The sequence below is a fragment of the Zalophus californianus genome, chromosome 2 (genome assembly GCF_009762305.2).
Source record: "Zalophus californianus isolate mZalCal1 chromosome 2, mZalCal1.pri.v2, whole genome shotgun sequence".
NCBI classification, from domain to species: domain Eukaryota; kingdom Metazoa; phylum Chordata; class Mammalia; order Carnivora; family Otariidae; genus Zalophus; species Zalophus californianus.
This window is the reverse complement of record NC_045596.1, coordinates 55,171,292-55,195,829: the sequence shown is the minus strand read 5'-3', so window position 1 is coordinate 55,195,829 and position 24,538 is coordinate 55,171,292. Positions and strand designations below refer to the sequence as shown.

The window sequence follows — 24,538 nt, the reverse complement described above, 5'->3', positions numbered from 1 at the left end:
CTTTATCAACCTAGCACAATGCTGAATGTAAACATAACATGTTAATTGTCAAGGAATAATGAAATTAACAGCATTTGATAAGGTTTTACCTATGTGTGCATAAAGTAATGCCAAACTAAATAAATGCTTTAAGGAACTATTCTCTGTTATCTACGATACATGAAACTGCTCAGCCCAAAGACATAAATTTTCTTCCACAGCTATCAAAAAAGAACAAATGAGCACACACAATTATTTTGGTAAAAGAATGGGTACCACAAATAGACAAGTTTTGTTGTTTTTAATATGGATGGCCATATCTATTTTAGAGAAAGAAAATAATCAAAAAATGCTTCCTGGAAGTAGCATATCCCATATGCTCAAAGAAAAGTGACCCAAGAAAAGCCAAATGTTAGGAGTTAAGGAAGAGTCACATTTGAAGCAATGAGAGAGCTTGTGCAAAGGTATAATGGAGAAGAAAAACACAAACAAGTAACTTGATCCAGTGGATAAGCGACATAACCATTTATTCTAATCTTACACGAATTTTCTTAAAGATGAATATAGAATGCTCAAATTTTGTAACTTCCTTAAACCTTGGAAAAAAAGAAATGTATATCTAAAGTCAAAGTAACAGGTGGCATGCTCTGTGGTGATGGTGATGTAAACATACAGGGGAAGTGGCCTATGAGGAATGGAAATGCCTACTAGGTATTACTTTTTAAAAAGCTTGAATTCTTAGTGTAATATTGATCTTACTTCACAAATCAAGAGTGGTTCAAGAATGTATACATACACGTATACAAAATATATACACACGCTTTTTTTTTTTTTAAACTTTTCAGGCTATCAGAAGTTAAAAGAAAAAAAGACTATACTAACAAGCCTATACCAAAGTCTACAGAGTATCTAGAGGGAAATCTCTAGTTAACAATTCTTCGTACTTTAATACTTCCTTAGATTATCCCTCTAAACTGCCAGTTAAAAAACAGTTACAGGAAAGGAATAACCTACAATCCACCAAAATATAGGAAAATTACAGATTATTACTGCAAAGTTATCACTGTTATTTAAATATTAGCAATGGAATACTGAAGGTCCAAAATAAAACCATACGTTGAGCTGGTTGAGTCAGTTGGGGTTAATCTTCTTTGGTGGCAGTGGTTCTAACTAGCTGGATTCTAGAGGTATTTTTCTGTGTTGACAAATTAAGCTCTACCAAGATATCAACAAAGAATTCTGAGGCCCTAGGCAAAACAGGACTCAGAATACGTTAAGAGAAACTGCAGGACTATGGTCATCACAACTAGAGAATAAGCATCCTAAAAATTACCTTTTGAACAGACATATGTAATGATGAAGCCCTAGCTTTACTGTGAGTACTCTAGAGAACATGAAAGTAACTCACTGATTTAAGGAGCCTGGTTAAGTGGGGGCAAATTTAACAAAAGAACATACAACTGTACAAAGGTTCTTATGTACTGGATAGTGTTAGATTCTTAAAAGGTAAAAGGAGTAATGAAAAAATTCTAGAAGAAAAGAGAAAATGGGTTATCTAGAATGGACATTAAAGGGGTGACCATAAAATACCATCAGTTTATTTCATTCTGGATGAATGACATTTCATAGAATATAGCCTTATTTTAAACTAACTCCCAGTGACAACTTAAGTCACTTTTTGTGGCTCCTCTCCTATCTGCTAACATGCACCATGTGGTCGTGAACTTCAGTGTGTCTAACAAAATACCTGAGCCATCAGAAATTCGTCAGTTTGGGGTGTGTCTCAAGATTCTACATTTTAACAATCAGATACTACTGATGCAAGTAATCTAGACACCACACCCAAAGATACTTTTATCTAATGATTATTAAATCCAAAGGGTGCTTAAACAAGTCTATCATAACTATTGTATCTGAAAAGAAAAATACTAATAGCAGTTACAGCAATTAAAGCCTTAGTTGTTTATAAAGTTTGATACTTTTAACTCTGAGTCAAATATAATTCTCATTTTATAATGAAAATTTAAGAGTACAAGAGATTTACCCCAAGGAAAATACCAATGTAATAAATATTACAAGCCCCTCAGAACTCTTAAGTATTATAAAACTACTCTTGAACGTAAGTGATGAGTATTTTCAAAATTAAAGTTATATATAAAAAAATTAAAGTTATAATTTTATTTAAGAATATTTTTTCAGAGGGCGCCTAGGCAGTTAAGCATCTGACTTTGGCTCAGGGTCCTGGGATCAAGTCTGGTGTCTGGGCTCCCTGCTCAGCAGGGAGTCTGCTTCTCCCTCTCCCCCGCCCCCTGCTTATGTGTGTGTGCTCCCTCTCTCAAATAAATAATCTTTAAAAAAAAAAAAAAAATTCGTTCGGAGCACAGGGTGGCACAACAGTCAGTTAAGCACCCAACTCTTGCTTTCGGCTCAAGTCATGACCTCAGAGTAGTGAAATCAAGCCCCTTGTCGGCCTCTATGCTCAGCGCAGAATCTCCTTGAGAGTCTCTCCCCCCCATCCCCCTCCCACTTGTGCGTGTGCTCTCTCTCTCAAATAAATCAATCTTTAAAAAAAAAAAAGGATATTCTTTCCAGATAAACCTAAACTTAAAGAAACTTTACTACCCAAAATTTTGTACAAAATGTTAGTAGGATCAACTTTTGGGTTTGTACCTCTTCTGTTGGTGTATGCATTTTAAACAAGTTAATAAAATAGCCAATAAGTCAATGAAAAGGAATAGGAAAGCAGTAATATATGAACAAATTAAGCTCACCTTCTGAAATAAATTTCCTTATCAAGAATTTGGAAATGAAGATTAATAGAACAAGTAACATTCAAAACAAAATTTGCAGCAACAAGTCTGAAACTGGGCAATTATTTTGTCTCCTAATCCTAGGACAACATCATCTCCAAATATTTTCCAGTAACACCAATGTTTCTAATCATAAAACCATAGACTAACAAACTTCTTGGGCCTTTACAGTTATAGTCATCCAAATAAGTCAGTCAGTCTATCTCTGCTAAAAAATAGTAAGCACCTTGTTTTCCCTATAAAGTGCCACCAGATTTTTAAATTTTATAATTTTAATTTGATTGTAATTTAAGTGTAACTTATTACAACCTTAATTTCTGAACAGCCGTAAATTTATATTTTAAAACCCTGGGTGCAATGGAGTAGGGGAATATCACCTACAGTCTTAACACTGCATTCCCACATTATAATTATGTAATTTTTTTATTTGTTATGTTTTTCCATGTTGTTACATGGATAATTCTGCATACTGCATTTAAGTGACAAACCATAATTTAACCAATTTCCTATATGGAAGAATTTAGTTTGCTTCTAATTCTTCCCTATAGAAAGCAATGATGGTGTGAGGAATAATGATGTATTTTCATGCAGACAGCTTTTTGCAACAGTATCACCAATCAACCTAATGCACTATTTTTAACTATATAGTTGCCATGTATCTTCATAGTCTTTCACTGTCCCCTAAATAAAAGTTTAAACTCCTTAGGCTGGCCCATATTATTGTTCATCTTTGTCTTTTATCATCTGCTTCATAAAAAAAGGTGGCTCCCTATCCCACTCACATACCCCCCCCACCCTCCCACCTCCTCAGCCCAATGGTTTGTGTTTCCATGCCCTTCCTTCTGCTAGTTTGCCTTCCAGAACATGAATAATATTTTTCATTCTACATCTCCATCAAAATCTAACACCCAAGCTAACTTTAACTTACAAAAACTACATATGTTCTGTTTCAGGTAATTTTTTACTGAAATTAATTTTATAGGCAATAGATGTGTGCATGTCATTATAAAGTTCACTCAAATAATTAGCTTTTTATGTTAAAATAACTTTCTAGGTCCAGGATGTAACTGCTCATGCCCAAGGAGCCATGCCAGCAAACTGAAGCTTAGATTTAACTTTTGTATCCCTGTATGTGCTTGGCTCGACCAGAAATGCAGTATATCCAATCAGCCAATCCCCAAACACCAAGCCACCCCAGTATGGGCTTTTTCATCCCAAACAAGGCTGACAACTTAGCCCTATCCAACCATTTTCTATTTTGTCTCTTCCTTGTTCTTTATTCTTTATCCTATAAAAGCTTTCTGCCTTCTGCCCCATTCTGCAGTTCTCCACAGGACACTGACCATTTCATGAAGTGTTAAATAAAGTCTGTATCACCTAAATTTACTTCTTTAATCATTTTTTAACGTTGCACATTCAGTAAGAACACAAAAATAGTGCTAATAACTCGGTGCTCAAAATGAGTCTATTTTTCTAATAAACAAATTTAAATCTTGATCACATCAGTTTCAAAACATCATAATGCCAACTAAACATGATTTGCTAACTTTCTTAAAGTAATAGCTGTTGGGGTGCCTGGGTGGCTCAGTTGCTGAGTGTCTGCCTTCAGCTCAGGATCCCAGAGTGCTGGGATCGAGCCCCTCATCAGGCTCCCTGCTCGGCGGGAGGTCTGCTTCTCCCTCTCCCACTCCCCCTGCTTGTGTGCCCTCTCTTGCGCTCTGTCAAATAAATAAATATTTAAAAAAAAAAAATAGTTGTTCACAACTAAATTAGTCACTTCCACATTGTTAACCAAGTTAAAGAGTGACTACTAATTTCCTATTCCAGTTACTAAATGACATAATTCACTAAAATAATACAGATCTAACCAGGTAACGTTTCAAGTAATTGTCTAATTCATGACAAACTTACTACTGTATAACTAATACAGAGAACAAATGAAATAAAGCTCTCGACTAAATAAACCTTTGCCCTTTACGTCATGTATTTATGAAGACAGTGAACAAGACAAGCAAAACATACTGATATATGTTTACTTTAACACTGCTAAATTTTTTTGCATCCAAATCAGCCTAGGAATGAAACAAACAAAAAGAGAAGATAATCAGAAAGAATAAATTAAAACTAAACAACTGTGGAGTTTTAACATTACTCCCAACTGGTAGCCCATTCAAAACAAGGGCAAATTTTATTATCTCCACTAATGTAAAATTTACCTGCAAATCCAGTCAATTTTAAAAACTCCTCCCAACATTTTAGCATTCATTCCTGCCGGCAGCACCCAATGTATAGGAGATCCTCCATGATGTGATTCTGAAGAAAGTCTTGCAAATCCTAAGGGAATCAAATCACAATATAAAATATAGATGCTAATATAAATGATGTTTTTATATATCCAAATTATTTTTATTCTTACCTTGAAATTTTCCACTCTCTCTGACAGAAAATATTAGTATAACACTCCTTGCAGATCTGAATGCAGCATTTAATTTCTTCTCATTTACAGGCAGCGTGGACCAAACACCCTACACAAATGATAAAAGGATCACAGACAGAAATTAATGCAAATCTTTCATCTTTGCAATTATATTTGCAAAAGACCAAAGCTACTGATACTGTTGTACTTTAAATTCAAGTCAGCTATAATAAAGAAAGGTCTTATTTAACAAGTGTCAAAATAATGTACTAATTTATTAAAAACTCAGGAAAAATACGGAGAAAATTCCGAACCTTAAAAGAAATCATTAAAGCAACTAGAAAACACCTTGGGGTGGGGGGATGTCAAATCTTATGGCCTAGAATTCTACATAATAGAAACAATCACCTACAATTATTTTAATATCACAACCATTTACTGTGGTAAAAACATGTTGTTTACAGGTGAATCACAGTAAGTACATTTTTCTCCTTAAAAAACTGCCTAACCAAAATAATTAAAAAATACTGTATTAGTAAATCCATCAGTGAAGATTTTCTCCAGTTCCCAGCATTTCTCATTTTTTCTATTTAAGTTCAAATGTTTATGCATTATTAGTGTGACTAGAGACCTGTGTTGTACACAGAGCCAGACAAAGTTATTAATCTCTAAAGAATTTTAATCTATTACTTGTTCGTGAAAAGATTAGAATAGTATGGTAAAGTAAGGCAGAGGCTCTAATTCAGTTCAATCTGCTCATACAAACTAGATCTCATTCATACTAAGTGCTTAGTTACTTCTGCCTAAAATTCACTCTAGCGGAGGAACAGAATAAACTTCTACTATGTAGTTATTTGGTATATAGCTTGCATTTATAAAGTCTGATGGGTAATTATTATTGTGAGAAATATTAAGATATTAACACTGACAAAAATATGGTTAGAAAAATTAACTTTCTAAAAATCAGTAGAAGCTGTAATGACTCATTTTAAGCCAAGAAAAGAAAAATTTTATAATGGTGTGACAGATGTATTTTTGCAGCAAAAACAAACATAAAATTAGTATCTTACAACATCCTACAGCAACTGGACATATCATTTTTGTAAAGCGTTGGGGTGGGCCTTTAAGTTAACTCTTTCCCTTTTCTTCTAAATTCAAGTGATGTTACTTCTAAAAATAAAAGAAATTCTCCATAAAAGAATGATTTCTTCTCAAGAAGATCTCAAGGTGTAAAACCATCATCAATATAAAACAAAAAAACGGTTAATTACAGAAACATTTAAAGAAGTGGTAGTACAGGAAGTTAGCAACTGAATACAGACAAAAAAAAATAATCTCCTATGGTACAAAGTATAAAACATACATATTCTTCAATATCAAATATTTTGACTTCTAAAATCACCTTTAGAAGACTCTAACTCAAATTACTACTAGGTTGCTTAACCAGCCACAAAGCAGACCCTCAACGGCAACTGGGCTACGGATCTTTAAAGCTTTAATGAAAATCACAGCATACTACTAAGATACTCAAGTCCACCTTCCCATTTAAAATTTTCAAGACTGGGATAGTTTCAACAGAACTGATGCTAATACCTTAGCTTTGGCAAGAGACACATTCTCATGGTTGTTACTCTTTATGAGAAAAAATCTTGCATCCTGTAGGACATATTTGAGTTTACTGGTTTGATCTGAAAAAAAAAAAAAAAAAAAAATCCAAACCAATTAACCAGAGGCCATTATCACAGAGGTGTAAGCTGTACTGAAATTAGCCCTCCACAACCCAGCTAAACTTTTAAAATTCATCATCACCCATTCGATCTGGAAAGCTAAGCCACAACATATAATAGAGCAAAGCTAAGAAAAGACACCAGCATTCTGCAAGAAGTTAAACCTAATCTAGTGATGTTCCGATATATCAGATTCATATTTAAGTATGAAAATAGCTATAAATTTTATAGATTTCTTTTATCAGATTATTCATTTAAATATACCATTATGCTATTAAATATATATGTGTGTGTGTGTGTGTGTGTATATATATATACACACACACACCATCCACTGTGTCCAAAACTATAAAATATCCTAAGGTGTTTGCTATTGTTCTAAAAGATATGCAGTTAAGAAATAAATGTGGAGCTCTTTGTAAGACTACATTAATTCTTTAATGTAATATATCAGAACATTACTACATTAAAACAAACCATTAATGGAGAACTAATAAGGCAAAATAATGACTTTATGCAGCATGCAATGAAAACAATTTCAAATTTAAATGATACCTTTTCGGACAGCACGAACGGAAGATGATAATTTCTCATGCTTCTTTTCTGAACCTGTATTTAGCCAAAGTACATTTGTTCAGATTGAGCTTTAATAGAGATAAGACAAAATTTCTACAGTCTTGTCACATAAAGTTCTCATTCAAGACAAATTATTCTTCCTGGCGCACCCACACACACAAAAAAAAAATACTTCTCAATGTGTACGAGTGTTTTTGTTTTTTGGGTTGTTTGGATTTTTTAAAAAATATGTATATTTGAACAGTTTCCCACTCAGAAAACTAGTCACTGAATCATCATCTTCCAAGAAAAAAAAAGTGAAATTCCACTTAAGCAGTAACAGAACAGGATTAAAATAATAAGAAAAAGCTCAGTTTCCTCTAGAATTATTACACTGAACATGCCAAAAATCAATACTAATGAACATCAACAAGTTCACACTAAACTACAGCCTCCACACTTTCTACAGCAAATTACATTAGAATCAGTCAGATATGATCACAAATAAAAGTAAAATGAGGATACCTGCATATGACTCTGATGCAGAGCTTCCACTTCTATCAAAAACAATTGGAGAGATGCCTCTAGCTCTCTTCCTTTCCTTCTTTTTCTCATCTAAAAAGAATTCAAACAAGATTTTTAAAAACATTACAATATAGGTACAGGTACTCGAACAAGAATATATCATGTGCCTGGTTTTTGCATAATCCTTAAGTATTAGTCATTGCTAATCTCTCCCCTAACCCCTCAATTTCCTCAGAAGGTGTTCCATTTCAAAGGCACTGTTCAAAAAACAGAAACATATTGCTTCTCCCACCAACTTCAAATTAAAAACACATGACCAAAAAAATAAATAAATAAAAAATAAAAACACATGACCATATAACTGAGAACTACTTATCCTCTACATAAAGGTAGTCTTAAACAAAATTTTCAAAGAGGGGGAAAAATCTGCAAAGCAAACACAACTTTTATTTCAGTCAAATATACTGTTTCTTTCTATGTACCAGGTACCACTGTTCTAGTAAGTCCACTCTCTAGAAAGTATACTATCATTCTTCATTACAATTCCAACTCTGATTCTCAGATGTCTGACAAACCCCAGAACCCAAAGCTTTTCAACTGTAAAAAATAGTAATAATAATACACTACAGCAAGTTAGTGATTCCTCTTCTGGTTGCCCCTGCTTACTTTTGTGTCTTCAATTCCATTCTTCATGACCATTTCCCTCTTGGATTACTGCTGTTGTTTTCAAATTCAATTTAAAATTCCTAAAATGTTATCAACAGCCTATGTATTTCTACTAAAAAGCTGAGACTCTTCAGTGGACAGAAGAGGTTTTGCATTACCTGTTATTTAAGAACAATTTCAAGCTTAATTTGGAACTTTATAAGCATATAAACAAACACCTAAAATTATGTACTAGGCTCTCCTGTCTCTGTTTATTGGTATTTTAATTATACCATTATAAGTTCCTTTACTTATCAGCTAGAAGGAGGAATAAATATGGAAAGAAAATGCACACATTTACTTTTATAAAGATAGCAGAAGGCTAAAAAAAAAAAAAAAAAATGGTCCTGCATATTTTTCCATTATATGACTATAAACAGTTACCTATTTAAAAAGATTTAGCTAAATTATCTCCCTAATCCTCATAACAAGCTCATGAAATACTTAAAGTCGTTATTCTCTTTTACAGAAAAGAGGAGAGGTTAGGCAACTTGGCCAATGTCCCACAGTTCCTGGATGGCAGAACTTCGTATCAAATCCAAGTCCTCTAACTTGAAAGTGCAAGCCCTGAGTTCTCTTCTTATTGAGCAAATAGAAAAGATATTTTATTACTATTCCTGAATGGGGATTCCAGGTCTAACTAGTTTGAAGATGGTAAATTCCAAGGACATTCTAAAGTTCCTTTATTTAAGCATCTTTCCCTTTATTATGTACTGCTGTCTCTCCAAATAGATGTAACAAGAAGCTTGTAAGTGACAATGATTTTCCTAACACAGGGCTGAAAGAGCAGGGAAACACGTATTGGCACAATTACAAAGCCAAGCCCATTTAAAGCAAGCAACCATGGGGATGATATCTCAAATAACCAGCTATATATTTATTTACAGAAAAGCATTTATTTCCAGGCTCACTTGCTTTGAATGATACCTGAACTTTAAAAAGGTTGTTGTTGTTGTTGTTGTTTTTAAGATTTTCTTTCTTTGAGAGAGCAAGAGCAAGAGAGATCACAGAGGAAGAGGAAGAAGCAGACTCCCTGCTCGGCACACAGGCCTCAATCCCAGGACCCTGAGATCATGACCTGAGCTGAAGGAAGACACTTAACCAACTAGCCACCCAGGCACCCACGAACTTTCAAAAGATTCAAGAATCCTTTCCCTCAGGGCCAACTGTAAGACTTCAAGTGAATAGACTGAAGCCTTTTAGTATTAAATGACTGAAAAACCTCACCCAAACAGATGAGAAACAGGAGGTTTTGTAAAATCCTAAATCTTTCTCATACATCTGTTTTGTTCACTGACTACACATTCCTATATAGTGCCTAGCACTGAACAGAAACCCAATTCAGTAAATCAATGAATATGACATTCATAGAGATTAAAAATGAAACCTTGTTAAATTTATTTTATATATAAATTATACATAAAATTCTAGCACGTTTATCATTTTTTCTCTCTGAACATGTAGGAGTCTAAGCATTACAAACTGAACACTAATAATACACCTTTTGTTGATAATTAAAAACAGTATTTTATAAAGTACTAAAAGGATCTCTCACTAACATGATACAGGAAAAAAAAAGCAAAGTTAAGATCCTGCCCGTTTTTTTTTTTTTAAGAGAAAACTTCCTCAACTTTTAAAATAAATACCATTAGAAATCTCCAAGGATTTTTCATCTTTTTTTTTTTAAACAAACAACTCCCACTGCTCTTAAGTTTATGATCTCCTCTCCCAACGATTAGTCTCAGGTTGAAAGAACAATGAAAGTCATCTAACATATAAACTTTTAATGACCACCAAAGTGCCACTTTTACAAATAAGTTACTGAAAATTCTGGAAAAAAAAAAAAAAGATAAACTAGAAGCTAGAAAATTCGTAACACAGAAACTGAACTGTGATCCCTTCTGTTTAAAAATAGACATCTCCTGGAGCGACTGGGTGGCTCATTTGGTTAGGCGTCCAACTCCTGACTGCAGCTCAGGTCATGATCTCAGGGTCATGAGATCTAGCCCTACACATCGAGCTCCACACTCAGCAGGGAGTCCGCTGGAGACTCTCCCTCTACCCCCACAACCCTCACGCACTTGCGCACTCTCTCTCTAAACAAATCTTTAAAAAAAAAAAAGACATCTCCTAATTCAGGAGTTCCAAATCCACTCCCATTTTTCTTTCAAACATTTTTATGGAAAACTACTCCATGATTAAAAATAATAACTTCCTGCACACTAAACAGTCTCTAAAACATGTTCCACATAAAGGATCTGCCAAGGAAAATCCAGTTTCTTTTAATAAGCAAAGTAAGAATTCCAGGTATCTCTTAAAAAAACAATAAATTCTTCAATAAACAGCTGATATCAAGGTTCATGAGACTACTGACTACCATTTAATCTGAAATGTCTTACCCACAAAGATATGAAGTATTATCAAGTACCTTGCTACAGCATCATCTAGGAGCTTGTTAAAAATGCAGATTATTTTAAGTACTATCCATTTAAATAAGTCTCCCTTGTTTGACTTAAATAGGACAAATAAATATTGTTCCTAACATAGATACCAAAAAGATTCCTAAAATAAAATATCCCCTACCCCATGGATATTTCACACATTCATCACAGTAAGTGAACATTCATTCATATTGTCAATGCACTTTTTGTTCTCTATCCATTACTAAATTATAAAAGATACATAATCCCATCAGTTTGCAAAAAGTACAATGGGAAAGTACAATTCAAGATTCCACAAAGTTTGGGGCGCCTGGGTAGCTCAGTTGGTTAAGCCTCTGCCTTCGGATTGGGTCAGGATCCCAGAGTCCTGGGACTGAGCCCCACATCAGGCTCCCTGCTCAGAGCGAGTCTGCTTCTCCCTCTCCCTCTGCCCCCACCCCTTGCTTGTGCTTTCTCTTGATTTCTCTCTCTCTCAAATAAATAAAATCTTAAAAAATATTCCACCAAGTTTTATATCAAACTCAACTACTCATCTACTCAATTTAACTCTTTATCCCCCTTTAAAATCCTCTCTAAACTCCCAAACCTAGAACTCCAGTGAACAAAAGGTTGAAAGCACTTCAGTTACCAATCTCTAAAAAACAGAAAATAGCTGGCCATTTGCTTTATCACCTATACAATTTTAAGAATATGATTTACTAACAATGTACTTTTAAAATGATATACCAACAATGTACTATAAAATGATAAAATTTTATAATAATGAAATTGTAACGATCCTATATAACAAAACAATAGAATTTTTCTTACTATTCCAACTTTTAGTTCATTTAGAATACACAGCAGATCCGGCTGCATCCGGACATAAGACAGCCATGACAGTATGCATAACCATCATAAAATGGCAAGGGATCTCTTAAGTACCCTGACCTCTCTCCTTGTTGTACGCTCTGAATTTCCCCTCAAAAGAGGGTCCCCCCACCCTTAGCCTAGTGACTGCAACTGCCTACCATTCCTATATTTACATCTCGTAGATCAGATAGGGATAAAGTGGTAGGACATGTAGTATTGAAGGAATGACCAAGACAGCTCTTAACCAATCTCCCCACAAAAATCTTAACTCTTATTTTCCACCTCTTGTACTTTTACACCCAGCCTTTGGGAGATCCCGCCCAAGTCAGTCAACCCACAAGTACAGAATTGAAAAAACACTGTGTACTCCCAAAAAAAAGTTAAGATTTCTATTACCATATGATAGAAATCTAGAGGCATTTAACATGGAATTACTGTAGTAACTAGACAGGTTCCATATCAATATACTTCAATTACATCAGACATCAGTGTTTAAATAAGCTGTTGACTCGTAAGAAAACCTAAGAATTTATAACTATAACCTGAAATACATTTCCATATAGAGAAATAATCAGACTTGTATTCATTTAGAACACAATCAATTTGAATCTGGGAAACACATTTACTATTACTCAAAAGTACATAATTATAAAAAAAAAACACAAGACAACCTTATTAACATCCTCAACTCAAAATATTTTATAATTCAATTTAAACATGTTCAGAAATAAAATCACCCCACTTGTTTTTTTAAAAAAAAAACAAACTTATAAATACAAAAAGTAGTACCTGATCCATCTGTGCCTGAACCAGATCTGACAGATCCATCTGTGAAAGAAACGGATTCAGAATCAGAGTCGCTAGCTTCACTTCGAGTATCATAATCATTTCCCTCTTCCTTCTGGTCTCTCTCATCCTGTTCATATTCTTCTTCCTCCTCCTCCTCCTCTTCCTCCTCCTCTTCCTCCTCTTCCTCCTCTTCCTCCTCCTCCTCTTCTCCATCTTCATCCACTTCTTCATCTTCCTCTGCATCTTCTTCTACCTCTTCATCTTCCTCCACATCTTCCACCCCTTCCTCCTCATTCTCAGTATTGTTGCCTTGCTCATCAGAAGAACCACTGCTGCCAGTCTCATGGTCAGAGCCATATTCTTCAGAGTTCACTTCTTCCTTAGAAGATTGGCTGGATCTGCTTGCACGTCTATCCACTTCAAGCCCAATTCTCTGATGTTTAAAGAAAAAGGGAATCAGCAGTCATATAACAGACAAGGTCAGAGTGAATAAATAGTTCTAAAGCCTCAAAAAGAATTGCTTTGTTTTACATCTGCAATAACATTTACTACCTCAGAACCATCTGGCGTAGGGGATTTGGTCCTCCTTTCAGGGTCCCTTTTTCGGAGACAAGTTTTTTCAGGTTGACTCTTATAAGGTTCTCTAGAAGCACTGCTTGACAAACGAATCTTCCGATCAGCTTCTAGACGCTTGCTTCTTTCAGATCTTTGATATTCCTCATTTTTATACTCTGCAACTGACTTTCCTTTAGTACTAACTATTCTTTTGTTATTGCTAGCAGATGAGCTCAGTGGCTTAGAAATCAACTGTCTTGAATGAACAGAAGGCTTTTGTCGCTTGATGTCAGTAGATTCCATTCGGTCACTTTTTCTTTTTGATCCTTAAAAATACAATTTAAATAAAGCATATAAATGTATTTTAGGCATTCTATTTGTTTCAGCAAAGATTAACAAATAATATGTATCAAAGAGAAAAAAAAAGGCTCATTTCTTTAAAATATCTTCTGAAATGTTAATCATAAAAAAACAAAGCCTGCAAATTTTGGAATAAATTCATGTATGAGACATTTCACACATCTGAAAAAAAAATAGATCACTTTTAATCACATAGAATTGGGTACCACAGTTTGTTATGATCGTACTTTTGGTGTTAATGGACTCAAGGAATAAGAACAAAAGGAAAGTCACTTTCTTAATAAATCTCTAAAATTATTTTTTAGAAAATTAAAAATATTACATACCCTTTTTCTCGTTTTTATCTTGTTCACTCTCTGGATTATACAGTTCATCATCCTGTTCTGGTACTTCAGTCAAAATATCATCTAGAACATTTAGTTCTCCATCTGAAAGCCAGAAAATTAAAAATAGGGAAAAATCATTACCATTAAGCATTTATCTTGGACTACTATATTGGGTCTACATAAATATGAAAACATAACCCTCAAAGACATTTTATTTCAGGATCAAGACACAAGACTAATTCTATAAAACCATACAAAGTAAAGAACATGACACAGACCTCTGGTCTACAAAGCCAGGAGTAGTATATACCCACCCCATAGGGTATGAAAGGATATCCTGGAGTGCAAAAAGAAAATGTTAAGAATTTCTGTATCTGTAGCTCATTTTCTAATTTCTAATTTTTCTAACTGCTTTAAAATGTGCACAAAATAAAGGTACAGAAATACATGTGTGTTAACATAAACACACACTTAACAAGGATTGCGTACTCCTCAAGATACTGATTAACAAGAAAAAAAAATTTTACAGTGGAGAAACATGACAGATTCCAACTTAACCACAGTGAGTCAAATCAATATCAAAGACTCCCTGGCAATGATGCACAACAATTCTGTGATTCTCTTATGCAAAATTCAAACTCTGAACCTGTATGTGAGAAAACATCAAATAAACCGAAATGAAGGGTCATGAACTACAAACAGTAAGAAATCACTCCAGATTAAAGGAGAATAAAAAGACATGATAACTGAATAAGGCATACAACTGGGAAGCTAGTAAAATTATAAAAAGGTCTGTAGATTAAATATCACTGTTAATTTCCTGAATTTTGATAGTACTATCGTTAAGTAAAAGTCCTAATTCTTAAGATATACATACTTAAGTATTTAAGGACAAAGAAGTATCATGTCTGCAATTGACAAATGGTTCAGGAAAAAAAGTGTGTCTGCACATGCGTATGTCCTCAAGAAAAACAATGTGGTAAAAAGTTAACATTTGTGGACTGTGGTTGAAAGGTAAAAAATTTTTTGTACTATTCTTATAGCTATTCTGTCCAAAAAATGTCAAAAATAACATTAAAAGAAAAAAAAGTACTTCTGTGCTACACAATCAAAAACATTTCAGACTACTGGTATAAACTAGGAAACATGTTAACTTGTTCAGGCAAGAGAACTGTTGACTATAATTGACATACTGAATGATCGTGAAAACCTTATGTAACTCAGTTTTCTCACTGCATCCCTACCCTCGACATTTCCAACAGGACAAAATAAACCCTAGAAATACACGCAAATATTTACTACTTTAAAAGCTGATTTCTTTTAATACGAGCGCCTGTGTGGCTCAGTCAGTTGGGCATCTGCCTTTGGCTCAGGTCATGATTCGAGGGTCCTGGAATACAGCCCCATGTTGGGCTCTCTGTTCAGCAGGGAGTCTGCTTCTCCCTTCTCCCTATGCCCCTGCTCACGTTCTCTTGCTCACTCTCTCTCAGATAAATAAAATCTTTTCTAAAAAATTTTTAAAAATAGATTTTTTTAAATAATACACTAAAGCTAATGATAAATGCTTTGAATACTAAGTATTCTGGTGCCAAAAATATCTTTCCAAATTTAAAGTGTGGTAAAGAGAAATATAAAGTCATGAACACTGATGAGATAGGACAATTTTATTTATGGCTCCAACCAAAAAGCAAAGCCCATTAAAAATTACAGCAAGGGTAGTAATTAACCTGACCTGAGGTCTATAAACAAGATAAATGAAACTAAAATATCTCCAAAGGGTGACAGAAATCAGTGACTGAAGAAAACTAAAATACTTAATGTAGGTATAAGAAAGATCAGATAGGATACAGAAAATTGCTATTTAAGAACCCATCTTCCTCAGTGTCTGGAGTTAGATAGTTGCGGCTTAAACATCTAGGGGCACCTGAGTGGCTCAGTCCTTTGAGAGTCCCACTTGGTTTGAGCTCAGGTCATGATCTCATGGGTCATGGAACTGAGCCCTGTGTTGGGCTCTGAGCTAAGCGGGGAGTGTGCTTGAAGATTCTCTCCCTCTGCTCCTCCCCCACAAAGCATGCACACTATCTCTGTCTCAAATAAATAAACAAATCTTAGAAAAAAAAAATCAAAAACTACGTATGCTGGAATGGCATAACAATTGATTTCTTTAGGTGGTTAACAGCGCACTTTACTGTTTTTCTAAAATGAATATATATACTATATGGATTGTTTTTATTTTTACTTATAGCTCTCTAGTCAATAAAAAGGTGTATCCAACAGGGGCACCTGGGTGGCTCAGTCGTTAAGCGTCTGTCTTCGGCTCAGGTCATGATCCCAGGGTCCTGGGTTCGAGCCCCACATCGGGCTCCCTGCCCAGCAGAAAGCCTGCTTCTCCCTCTCCCATTCCCCCTGCTTGTGTTCCCTCTCTCACTGTGTCTCTGTCAAATAAATAAAATCTTAAAAAAAAAAAAAAGTGTATCCAACAGATCTTCACAAGAATCAACTACATTTCTGAACCAAAAACAACCAAAAAAAAACTATCAGAATGAAATAGGCAATTAAGTAAACATAGTGCTACACAAATCTTTTCATGAAATCACTAGCTCTATATTAGAAATATCAATCCAAAATCCTGAACATTTACATGAAATTACACACTTTATATGTGCTAAATCTAACACAGAATGAAGGATTTGTGCAGGTTTTAAATCCTGGTTTCCCTATTGAAAAAAAAAGGTTATCGTTTAAAAAAAGCCTTAACAAATAATTGTATTCGTCAAATGCAGAGACTGGCTGTAGTTTTAAAAAGCAGCCATAAATTTTTAAGACAATAAATATTAACCAATGCTTACTTTTTTTAAACATTTTACCACTTTCATGCATATCATATATATACATACATGAAACACCTAAACTATGTTTTATCATCTATTACTTCACAGATAAAGAAACAGGAGCTCAAAAGTACAAGGTGACCAAATTCATGTGTCTAGAAACAGAAGGGTACAAGCCTACAGTTCAGGTTTTCTAAATCTAGAGTTAAATTAGATGGGGAACATTAGAAAAACCTTTAAACAAAGTACAAGGAAACAACAAAAATGCAAATTATTAAAAAGTCATGTGCACTAGCACTAGATTAATTTCAAATTAATGCACCAGAAAGCTCTATATAACTGACATTATAGCAGTCTGACATTTAAGATCAAACACTACGTCCTCACTTGATGGTCTACATTTTTATCCATATTATATTTCATGACATCAATACCTGTGTTTTTATCACATACTGACAAATGAAGGCCTGCAGAATAAATTCAGCCTATGGTTTATTTGACCAGCAAGATAAGAATGGCTTCTGCCTCTTAAAGGTTGTGTTTGGGGGGGTGGGGGGGGTGGATGTAAAGAACATGTGACAAACCCTTGTGGGTTTTTCCAACCCTTAATATAAGTGACATTTTAAATTACTTTTCTCCATTACTGAAACCCCTTATATATTTACTGTAATATAATATACAGAAGATCTGGATTTGGAAGAAAATCCAGGTTATCATTTAAGAGCTAAGTTATCTTCAGGAAGGTCTCAGTCTGAGCTCCAGTTTCTTCACTTCTGATAAGAGGCATTTAGAATAAAAAGATCAGTGTTTGGAGAAAGGAACAGGAGTGCAGTTATTTGAATCTCTTGAGTTTTTAACCTTTCCTTTATCACTATCAAATTCTAATAAACCCTGCCTGCCACAAACCTTGTGTTAATGACCAGGATACATTATACACAAAATCTGGTCCAGAACACAAAAATACTTTTTTTTTTAATAAACAAATATATACATGTTCTAATTATCTATTGCTATATAACATACCATCCCAAAACTCAGTGGCTAAAAGAATACAATCATTTATTATTATTGCTTAAGGTTCTGGGGCTCAACTAAGGTCTCTCATGTGGCTGCCATCAGATGGTGGGTAGGGCTAGAATCACCTGAAAGCTTGTTCATTCACGTCTGCCTGACATCTACACCAGAAAGACTCCAAACAGCTGAGGCTTCTAGGGCATTTCTTTCTGTGGTCACGCTCTACCATGGCAGCTTCAGGGTAGGCAGACTTTTTACATGGTGGTTTAGGGCTCTAAATACATACATCCCAAAAGAGAAAAGGCCAGGCAGAAGCTCGGTTCAGTATTTAATTCAGAGGCAATCACAAAAGTCTACTCAGGTTCAAAGAGAGGAGACACAGACTCTACCTAATTGATGGAGAAGTGTCAAATACTTGGTGTTTTCAAAGCTATCACCATCTACTTAGTTTTGTTTAAACTTAAGGATTTTAATTACAAACGTAAGGTGTATTTTTAAAAACCAAAATACGGTTTTAAAATGAGAAAGTTTACAGTACTGGTTATAAAGCTGACTTAAGCTCTTTCTCTGACCACTTCTTTCATTGGCTAGAAAAAGTACACTTTGTACATATTTCAATCCACTTTTCCAACCCAGAACGAATTATAAAGTAAATATTATTTACTTTCTTTATTTATAATTTATTTATAATTTATTTATATAAAATAAATTATTTTAATATTCTCAGAAGCTACTGCTGCTGAAGACTAAACATCATTGGCATATCCCTTTTGGGAAAAAAAAAATAATTGTCTTTAAGAGATAAAATAACACCCACTAGTTTTCTAGAGTGATCTTCTTTAAAACACCTTAATAAATTTAATTTTTATTTTATTTTTTAAATAAACTTAATTTTTAAGGGTTTTAAATCACTCTTTGTCCTAAAAATATACAATGTATATTTTATTATTTATTATTATTCTGTATATTTTAAGTATTCAATTCCTTCATAGCAGCTTGACAGCAGCACCCCAACCTAACAATGTTAAACAGTAAAACAAAGGTTAACAAATGCCAGATTAAGAAGAATTCTATGAACATAGAATTCATGTACTACAAAAATAACTCTAGTGTAATACTTCTATAAGATAGAGCACTTCACATAGTTTTTGGATAAGTCTTTACAACGGATCCAATATTGGGGCACCTGGGTGGCTCAGTAAGTCGGTTAAGTGTCTGCCTGCAGCTCAGGTCATGATCCCAGGGTCCTGGGATCAAGTCCTACATCAGGCTCCCTGCTCAGCGGGGAGTCTGCTTCTCTTACTCTCCTCTGTCCCCTGTTCATGATCTCTCTCTCTCTCAAACAAAATCTTAAAAAAAAAAAATACAGTATTTTTTGAAAATTTTGAAGACTCAAAAAACTGTTTAAGATGCCACAACAAAATGAATTTTGTCACAATGAACTAGCTCAAATGAAACACAAAATTATTCATTAAACAGTGTTTCTATTTACAGCTAAAATTCAAATTCATCCAAAAGTTATTAAAACTCCAAGGATTTAATACAAAAATGCACACCTTGCATTTTTTAAAAGGACTAGTTGGTCATTAAGGAACCAGATTCTCACCTGAAAGCAACCAAAAGGAGCAGTCCTGAGACAGAAAAGGTAATGTATGTCATGGTTTTGCAAGAGACAATCTGGGTTTATGGCTGGTAAACATGTGTATTTACAAATACTGCCTGCACACAGACCATGCTTGCTCTTTTACTTTTTTTTTAACCTAATAGCTATTAACTATTAAACAAGTACTTTATCTGTCTGACCCTAGTATGCATGTAAGCCTGTAACTCCTGAATAACAATGTTAAATAACTGCAAATAAATTTGGTATGCATGATACTCTGTGCAAGAGTAGAAATGGTAAGGAGGACAATCCTACACACCTCTAGTGGATTAACTGCCTTAACAAAATTCAAGCACCATGTTGTCCAATCTTCCAAAGTTTCAAAATTGATTCCCAAATTCAGATTTTCATTTGGAATTGACTTATTAAACACTGCCTCAAGAACAGAACAAAAATGCAGGTTGTTGCCAGCTTGACTACTCTGTGGAAGTGCAATCTGTGAATATTTTGTTTTCACAATACATGATGTAGATGGACGTCACTATCATCACTGATGCAAGCTAGCCAGAATCTTATTCATCCCAAACTATTAGCAACTGAGTTTTGAAATAAAGGTACAGATCCAGGGGTACAGGAAGCAAAACAAGAAAATAAAAAGAATCACTGTCTTTAGAGTCTGTTCAAAAACTGTCAAGATGTTAGGAGTAACAAGGCTGGTTTTTATTGTTCTACTGGGGGATTTTTGTTTGTTTTAGATAATCATGGGAAAATGGAAATCTAACTAGCTTTCAAAGTACTTGAACCACCAGGTTCAAGAATTCCAGAATGAAGCCTACAGAATTGAAGTGACTTCACTAAAATCTCCCAACTATGAATCCAAATTTAATACTCTTTGTACCACACCAGAATTATGCTTTAATCTTGAAACTCCTGGCCCAGGAAGGCCACTCCCAGGTATCAGTGTAGAAAATTAACCTTTCTCTGCAACACAGTCCATTGTTTAGGACCCAAAAGGTTCTCGGTCAGGAGATACAAAGTACTGAGGGTCCAGTGACAAACTAAGACCTAGAATATTTAAACAAAGAAAATCGGGCAGTTAAATATACTACACATTCTGTTTTACAACACAGAACACCAAAGTACATTCTATCTTTTAATTCATTTAATATAGTCTTAATGGACTTTGACAAGAAGCAAGAATTCCTGGAACCTCCCCTTCTGCTACATTTTACATTAGACCAGTCTCAGTTACTGTTTGTCATTCAAAACTGTCATTCCACTAAATGAAGCGTAGAGACCTGAATATCCCATCCCACACAAATTTGCTGCTCTCCAATAAGTATACAATTTGAAGTCTAAGGAGAGCATTTTAAATTTTTTATCCTATTTCTATTATGGGTAAAATAAATACACTGGAATATCAAATACATACTCTATGCTTTCTAAAGTCCTAATTAAAGTGGACCAAGGAAGTCAACCTTTTTCTAAGGACTTACTATAGTGAGGGCTATACTATGTACATATAATACGTGTTTATGTATATATAACTGTGTTAACATATTTATATGTACCTGCCTATATGATTGTGTGTGTACACATACAATTTAAACTGAGAAAACCCTTAGCTTTGACAGCAATAGCAAATGTCTCCTAGTGAGTTACCAATGAGTCCCAACCTTGAAGTCATTTATTCAAGGCTCTGAGTCATGACTAACTGTTCACCAAGAACCTGGTGAACAAGAGACACACTCCTGGCCCTGATGGAGCTTTCAGTCTGGAAATGCAGAAAACATATTACTTATGAAAGTGGTTAACTCATTACCCTCATTTTGGATATATTAAACTTTCACACTGTTTTTCGGAGAGGACTTCATAAAAGCTTAAGAAATAAAATGAATACAAGGTGTTTAAAATAGAAAAGATATGTATTCCTCATATAGAAAAACTAAGTTAACACCACCAACAGTGCAGTATCTTTCAAATCCACTTTTTGGACATATCATCACCATAGGAATGAGAGGGAGTTGGCAATTTACATAGACTTCAGCTTTTAAGTATGGGTATTATAGAAGCATTACAGAAGTTAATGTTTGCTTATTATACAGTTAATGTGCAAAGCCCAAAAATCCAAGGACTCTATAACCAACTCTTTTAACTGTTCTGTGACTAACAGGAGATTTCTGCAATTTAAACTCATTTCTTAACAAGATTCTATATCATTCATGAAATCATTTAAGGCCTGTGACAAGTCTAAGATTCTTATAGGGCTTAACTTTAAAATTTCAAAATGTTTCATATAAGATAAGTAATAAGTACTTCCCACTTTTCCTTGTTGAAGTATGAGAAGGAAGAGGGAATTAGGTATTCTAATTCTGGTTATTATTCTAGCTGAGTGACAATGATCAAGTAAGTGAGACACCTTGGACCTCAGTTTCCTTATTTGCAAAATGAATTATTCTAGAAATCTTCTCATTACACTATAAGCAATTCCAGTAGGTTTGTATTCGCCAGCTTTCCCAGTAAACTAGAGACAATCTTTGATCTAAACTATAAAAATAAGCACTTACATCAGAGGTTTTAAAATAGATATAAGTTCAACTACAGAAATTAAGTTAATTTTTTAAAACTATACAAATGTGAGATCTTGCAAAAGTTGGACTTATCCTAAGTATTGCTAATAGGTGGCATTATAAAGTCCCTAGGAATAGTTATAAAGTTTATGTATTTGGACTGCACTTTCATCACTACATCCATTTCTAAAACAATTTTTAAAACATAACCTACTTTTCTTCCAGTGTACGTTACTATGTCTATTACTGACTTAACAACTATGTTCATTTTAACAAAGAATTCTTGGGAAGTACTGGACTTTTACTCATTTTGTATTTGGTTTACCTCCCCCACCACAACCACCACCCACTCCCATACACACAGCTCACAGATTACACTCTGATACAATCAAATGTTGACTGAATTAATTTTTGATTAAAATCATCTATATTAATAACTGACTTTACTGATTTAAAAGCAGTTTCTTTTTGTCACCAACACCATGCAACGTGAAGTTCACATCCCTTTCACACTTCTCAAAATGCGGGGTGAGGTGGGTTTAAGATTTAAGGAAGGTAAATTAAACTACTACAACCTAATCGCTGAATTGCTTTAACATAGCAGCAATATCTTAAACATATTCCCAAACACACCACTTCCCAAGCTTGTCCCTATCCTAGCGCAGTTTACTGAAGCATGAAGACTCTTCTCTCTTTTAAGGAGAAAAATTAAAGAGATCATAGGCCTAATGCAACTTGACCTTAGAATCCGTTTAACAAATCCCACCCCCAAGTTAATTAGCCACACAAAAAAGTAGATCTATGAGATACAGGGCAGCAGCTGTGCCATATTTTTATCAACTATAACCTTTCCAAAACTATCACGGTAATCCTTAAAGTTAGAAAAAAACCCTAAAGGCAGCATCTAATCTAGATTACTCTCCAGAAGGGTATTGATCCAGGATATTCATTAAGATCTGCAGGGCCTGGGAGGTCGGTATTTCAAAAGACATGACATTCCATTCTGCCAACATCAGTTCTTCCTGTATTTCACTGTAATCTTATTCCCCCAGCTCTCTATAAATTACATCCGTTTGCTCCCGGTTGTACCCTTTGGGTGCTAGCACAATGTGTTTCTATCAGAATAGTGGCCAGGATTATTTTTGCCAACCCTAAATCATGTAAATATCTCTTCAAACATCATGTTTTCCGAAAGTAAGTATTCGAGGTACTAAATGGACAATTTTGCCACTCTGCCTATTTAACAGAAGGGCCATAAATTACTTGTAGATATTTCTCGAGACCACTAATCCACCTGTACAACTTCTTAAATATGGTCACTTACTAGACTGCCATCGTTTCGATCGTGGCATTAAGGATTTTCGAAATTTTGCCTGAAAGAAAGAGTCGTTCCGAAAATACGCATTACATCCGCATAATCCTACCAGGAAATAAACCTAAGGGCCTGCCACTCAGCAGAGGCCCTCTAAACCGCGCCCAGAACTGCTAAACGGAAAGTAAAGAGGCAAATAGGATTAAAAAAACAAAAACACACACACGAAAACCAACCCTAGGCGAGATGAAGTGCTAGGTCAAACGGAGATCGAGGACACAAGGGCAGGCCTGGTTTCTTCCAGTGAGTCCAAGTGTCTCAGGTGGGAAGGATCGGCTCCGCGCGGGACAAGCTAACCTCCCCAACCCCCACTCCGCAACGACGACCACGGCTCCATCGACCCACTACAGAGCGTCGCCTCCACCCGTTACCTTTCTCCGCACTAACCTTTCTCCTCCCGGCTGTCGGCCGCCATTGCTCCCCTCCTGTTTCCGCTGCTGCTGCCGCCGCCGCTGCCGCCGCCGCCGCCGCCGCTTCGACGCGACTCGCGCGGGCGCCGCAGCCGCGGCAGCCGTAGAACGGGCACGTCCGTCAGTCCGGCCGCTGGGCTGCGCGCTTCGCACCTTGGCCTCTACCGCTCACCGTTCTCGACTCACCCTTTTTCTTCCCGCTTCTTCCCTTTCTCCCTTTTCTCCTTTCACTCCAACCTCTGGCGCCCTAGGCCCAGCCTTCTCGTTGGGGTTTGGGTACGGGAGGGGGTAAGGGGGAGGGAAGGGAAACAGATGGCGACGGCGGGCGGCGCTAAAATGGAGCCTGCTTCCTGCGCGAAACAATCCCGCTCCCAAAATGCCCTGCGCTGTTTACGCTTCGTTCCTCCCTGGGAGCGTCACAGTGCGGAGAGGGGCGGGGAAGCGGGAAACGTGATAACGTTTGCACGTCGCTCCGTCTCCCGCAGCCCGGATGTTCCCGGCTTGAGTCTCTTTCTCAGTGATTGGGTCGCCGAAGTTGTAGTTTATTGGGCTGTGCGCAGCGGTCCGTATACCCAGGTGTCGCCGTTTTCTCACCTGAAAAGCCTGCTGACGGACCTTACTTAGCGCAAAATGCTTCCGGTTGTTCCGCGGAACTCCTGATCCAATTCTGGAAACCAGAGATTTAGAATAAGTCTGGG

At 35.6% G+C, this 24,538-nt stretch overlaps 1 protein-coding gene across 5 annotated transcripts in view; it reads right to left on the bottom strand.

The window, feature by feature from the left end:
- Positions 1-24,221, bottom strand: part of YTHDC1 (YTH domain containing 1) — a 35,757-nt gene extending 11,536 nt beyond the window's left edge. Inside the window, exons 1-9 of one of the 5 annotated variants that reach the window (XM_027598374.2) lie at positions 23,818-24,221; positions 14,041-14,142; positions 13,352-13,680; positions 12,800-13,232; positions 8,013-8,102; positions 7,488-7,541; positions 6,799-6,893; positions 5,206-5,314; positions 5,006-5,123 (exon numbers count right to left, since the gene is read on the bottom strand). In XM_027598374.2, the coding sequence (XP_027454175.1) occupies positions 5,006-5,123; positions 5,206-5,314; positions 6,799-6,893; positions 7,488-7,541; positions 8,013-8,102; positions 12,800-13,232; positions 13,352-13,680; positions 14,041-14,142; positions 23,818-23,845 (1,358 nt within the window). In that variant the 5' untranslated portion in view covers positions 23,846-24,221. Of the gene's footprint in view, positions 1-5,005; positions 5,124-5,205; positions 5,315-6,798; positions 6,894-7,487; positions 7,542-8,012; positions 8,103-12,799; positions 13,233-13,351; positions 13,681-14,040; positions 14,192-23,817 lie in introns of those variants that run through there. The other 4 variants (XM_027598375.2, XM_027598376.2, XM_027598377.2 and 1 more) reach the window with 4 other exon arrangements.
- Positions 24,222-24,538: the final 317 nt, after the last annotated feature.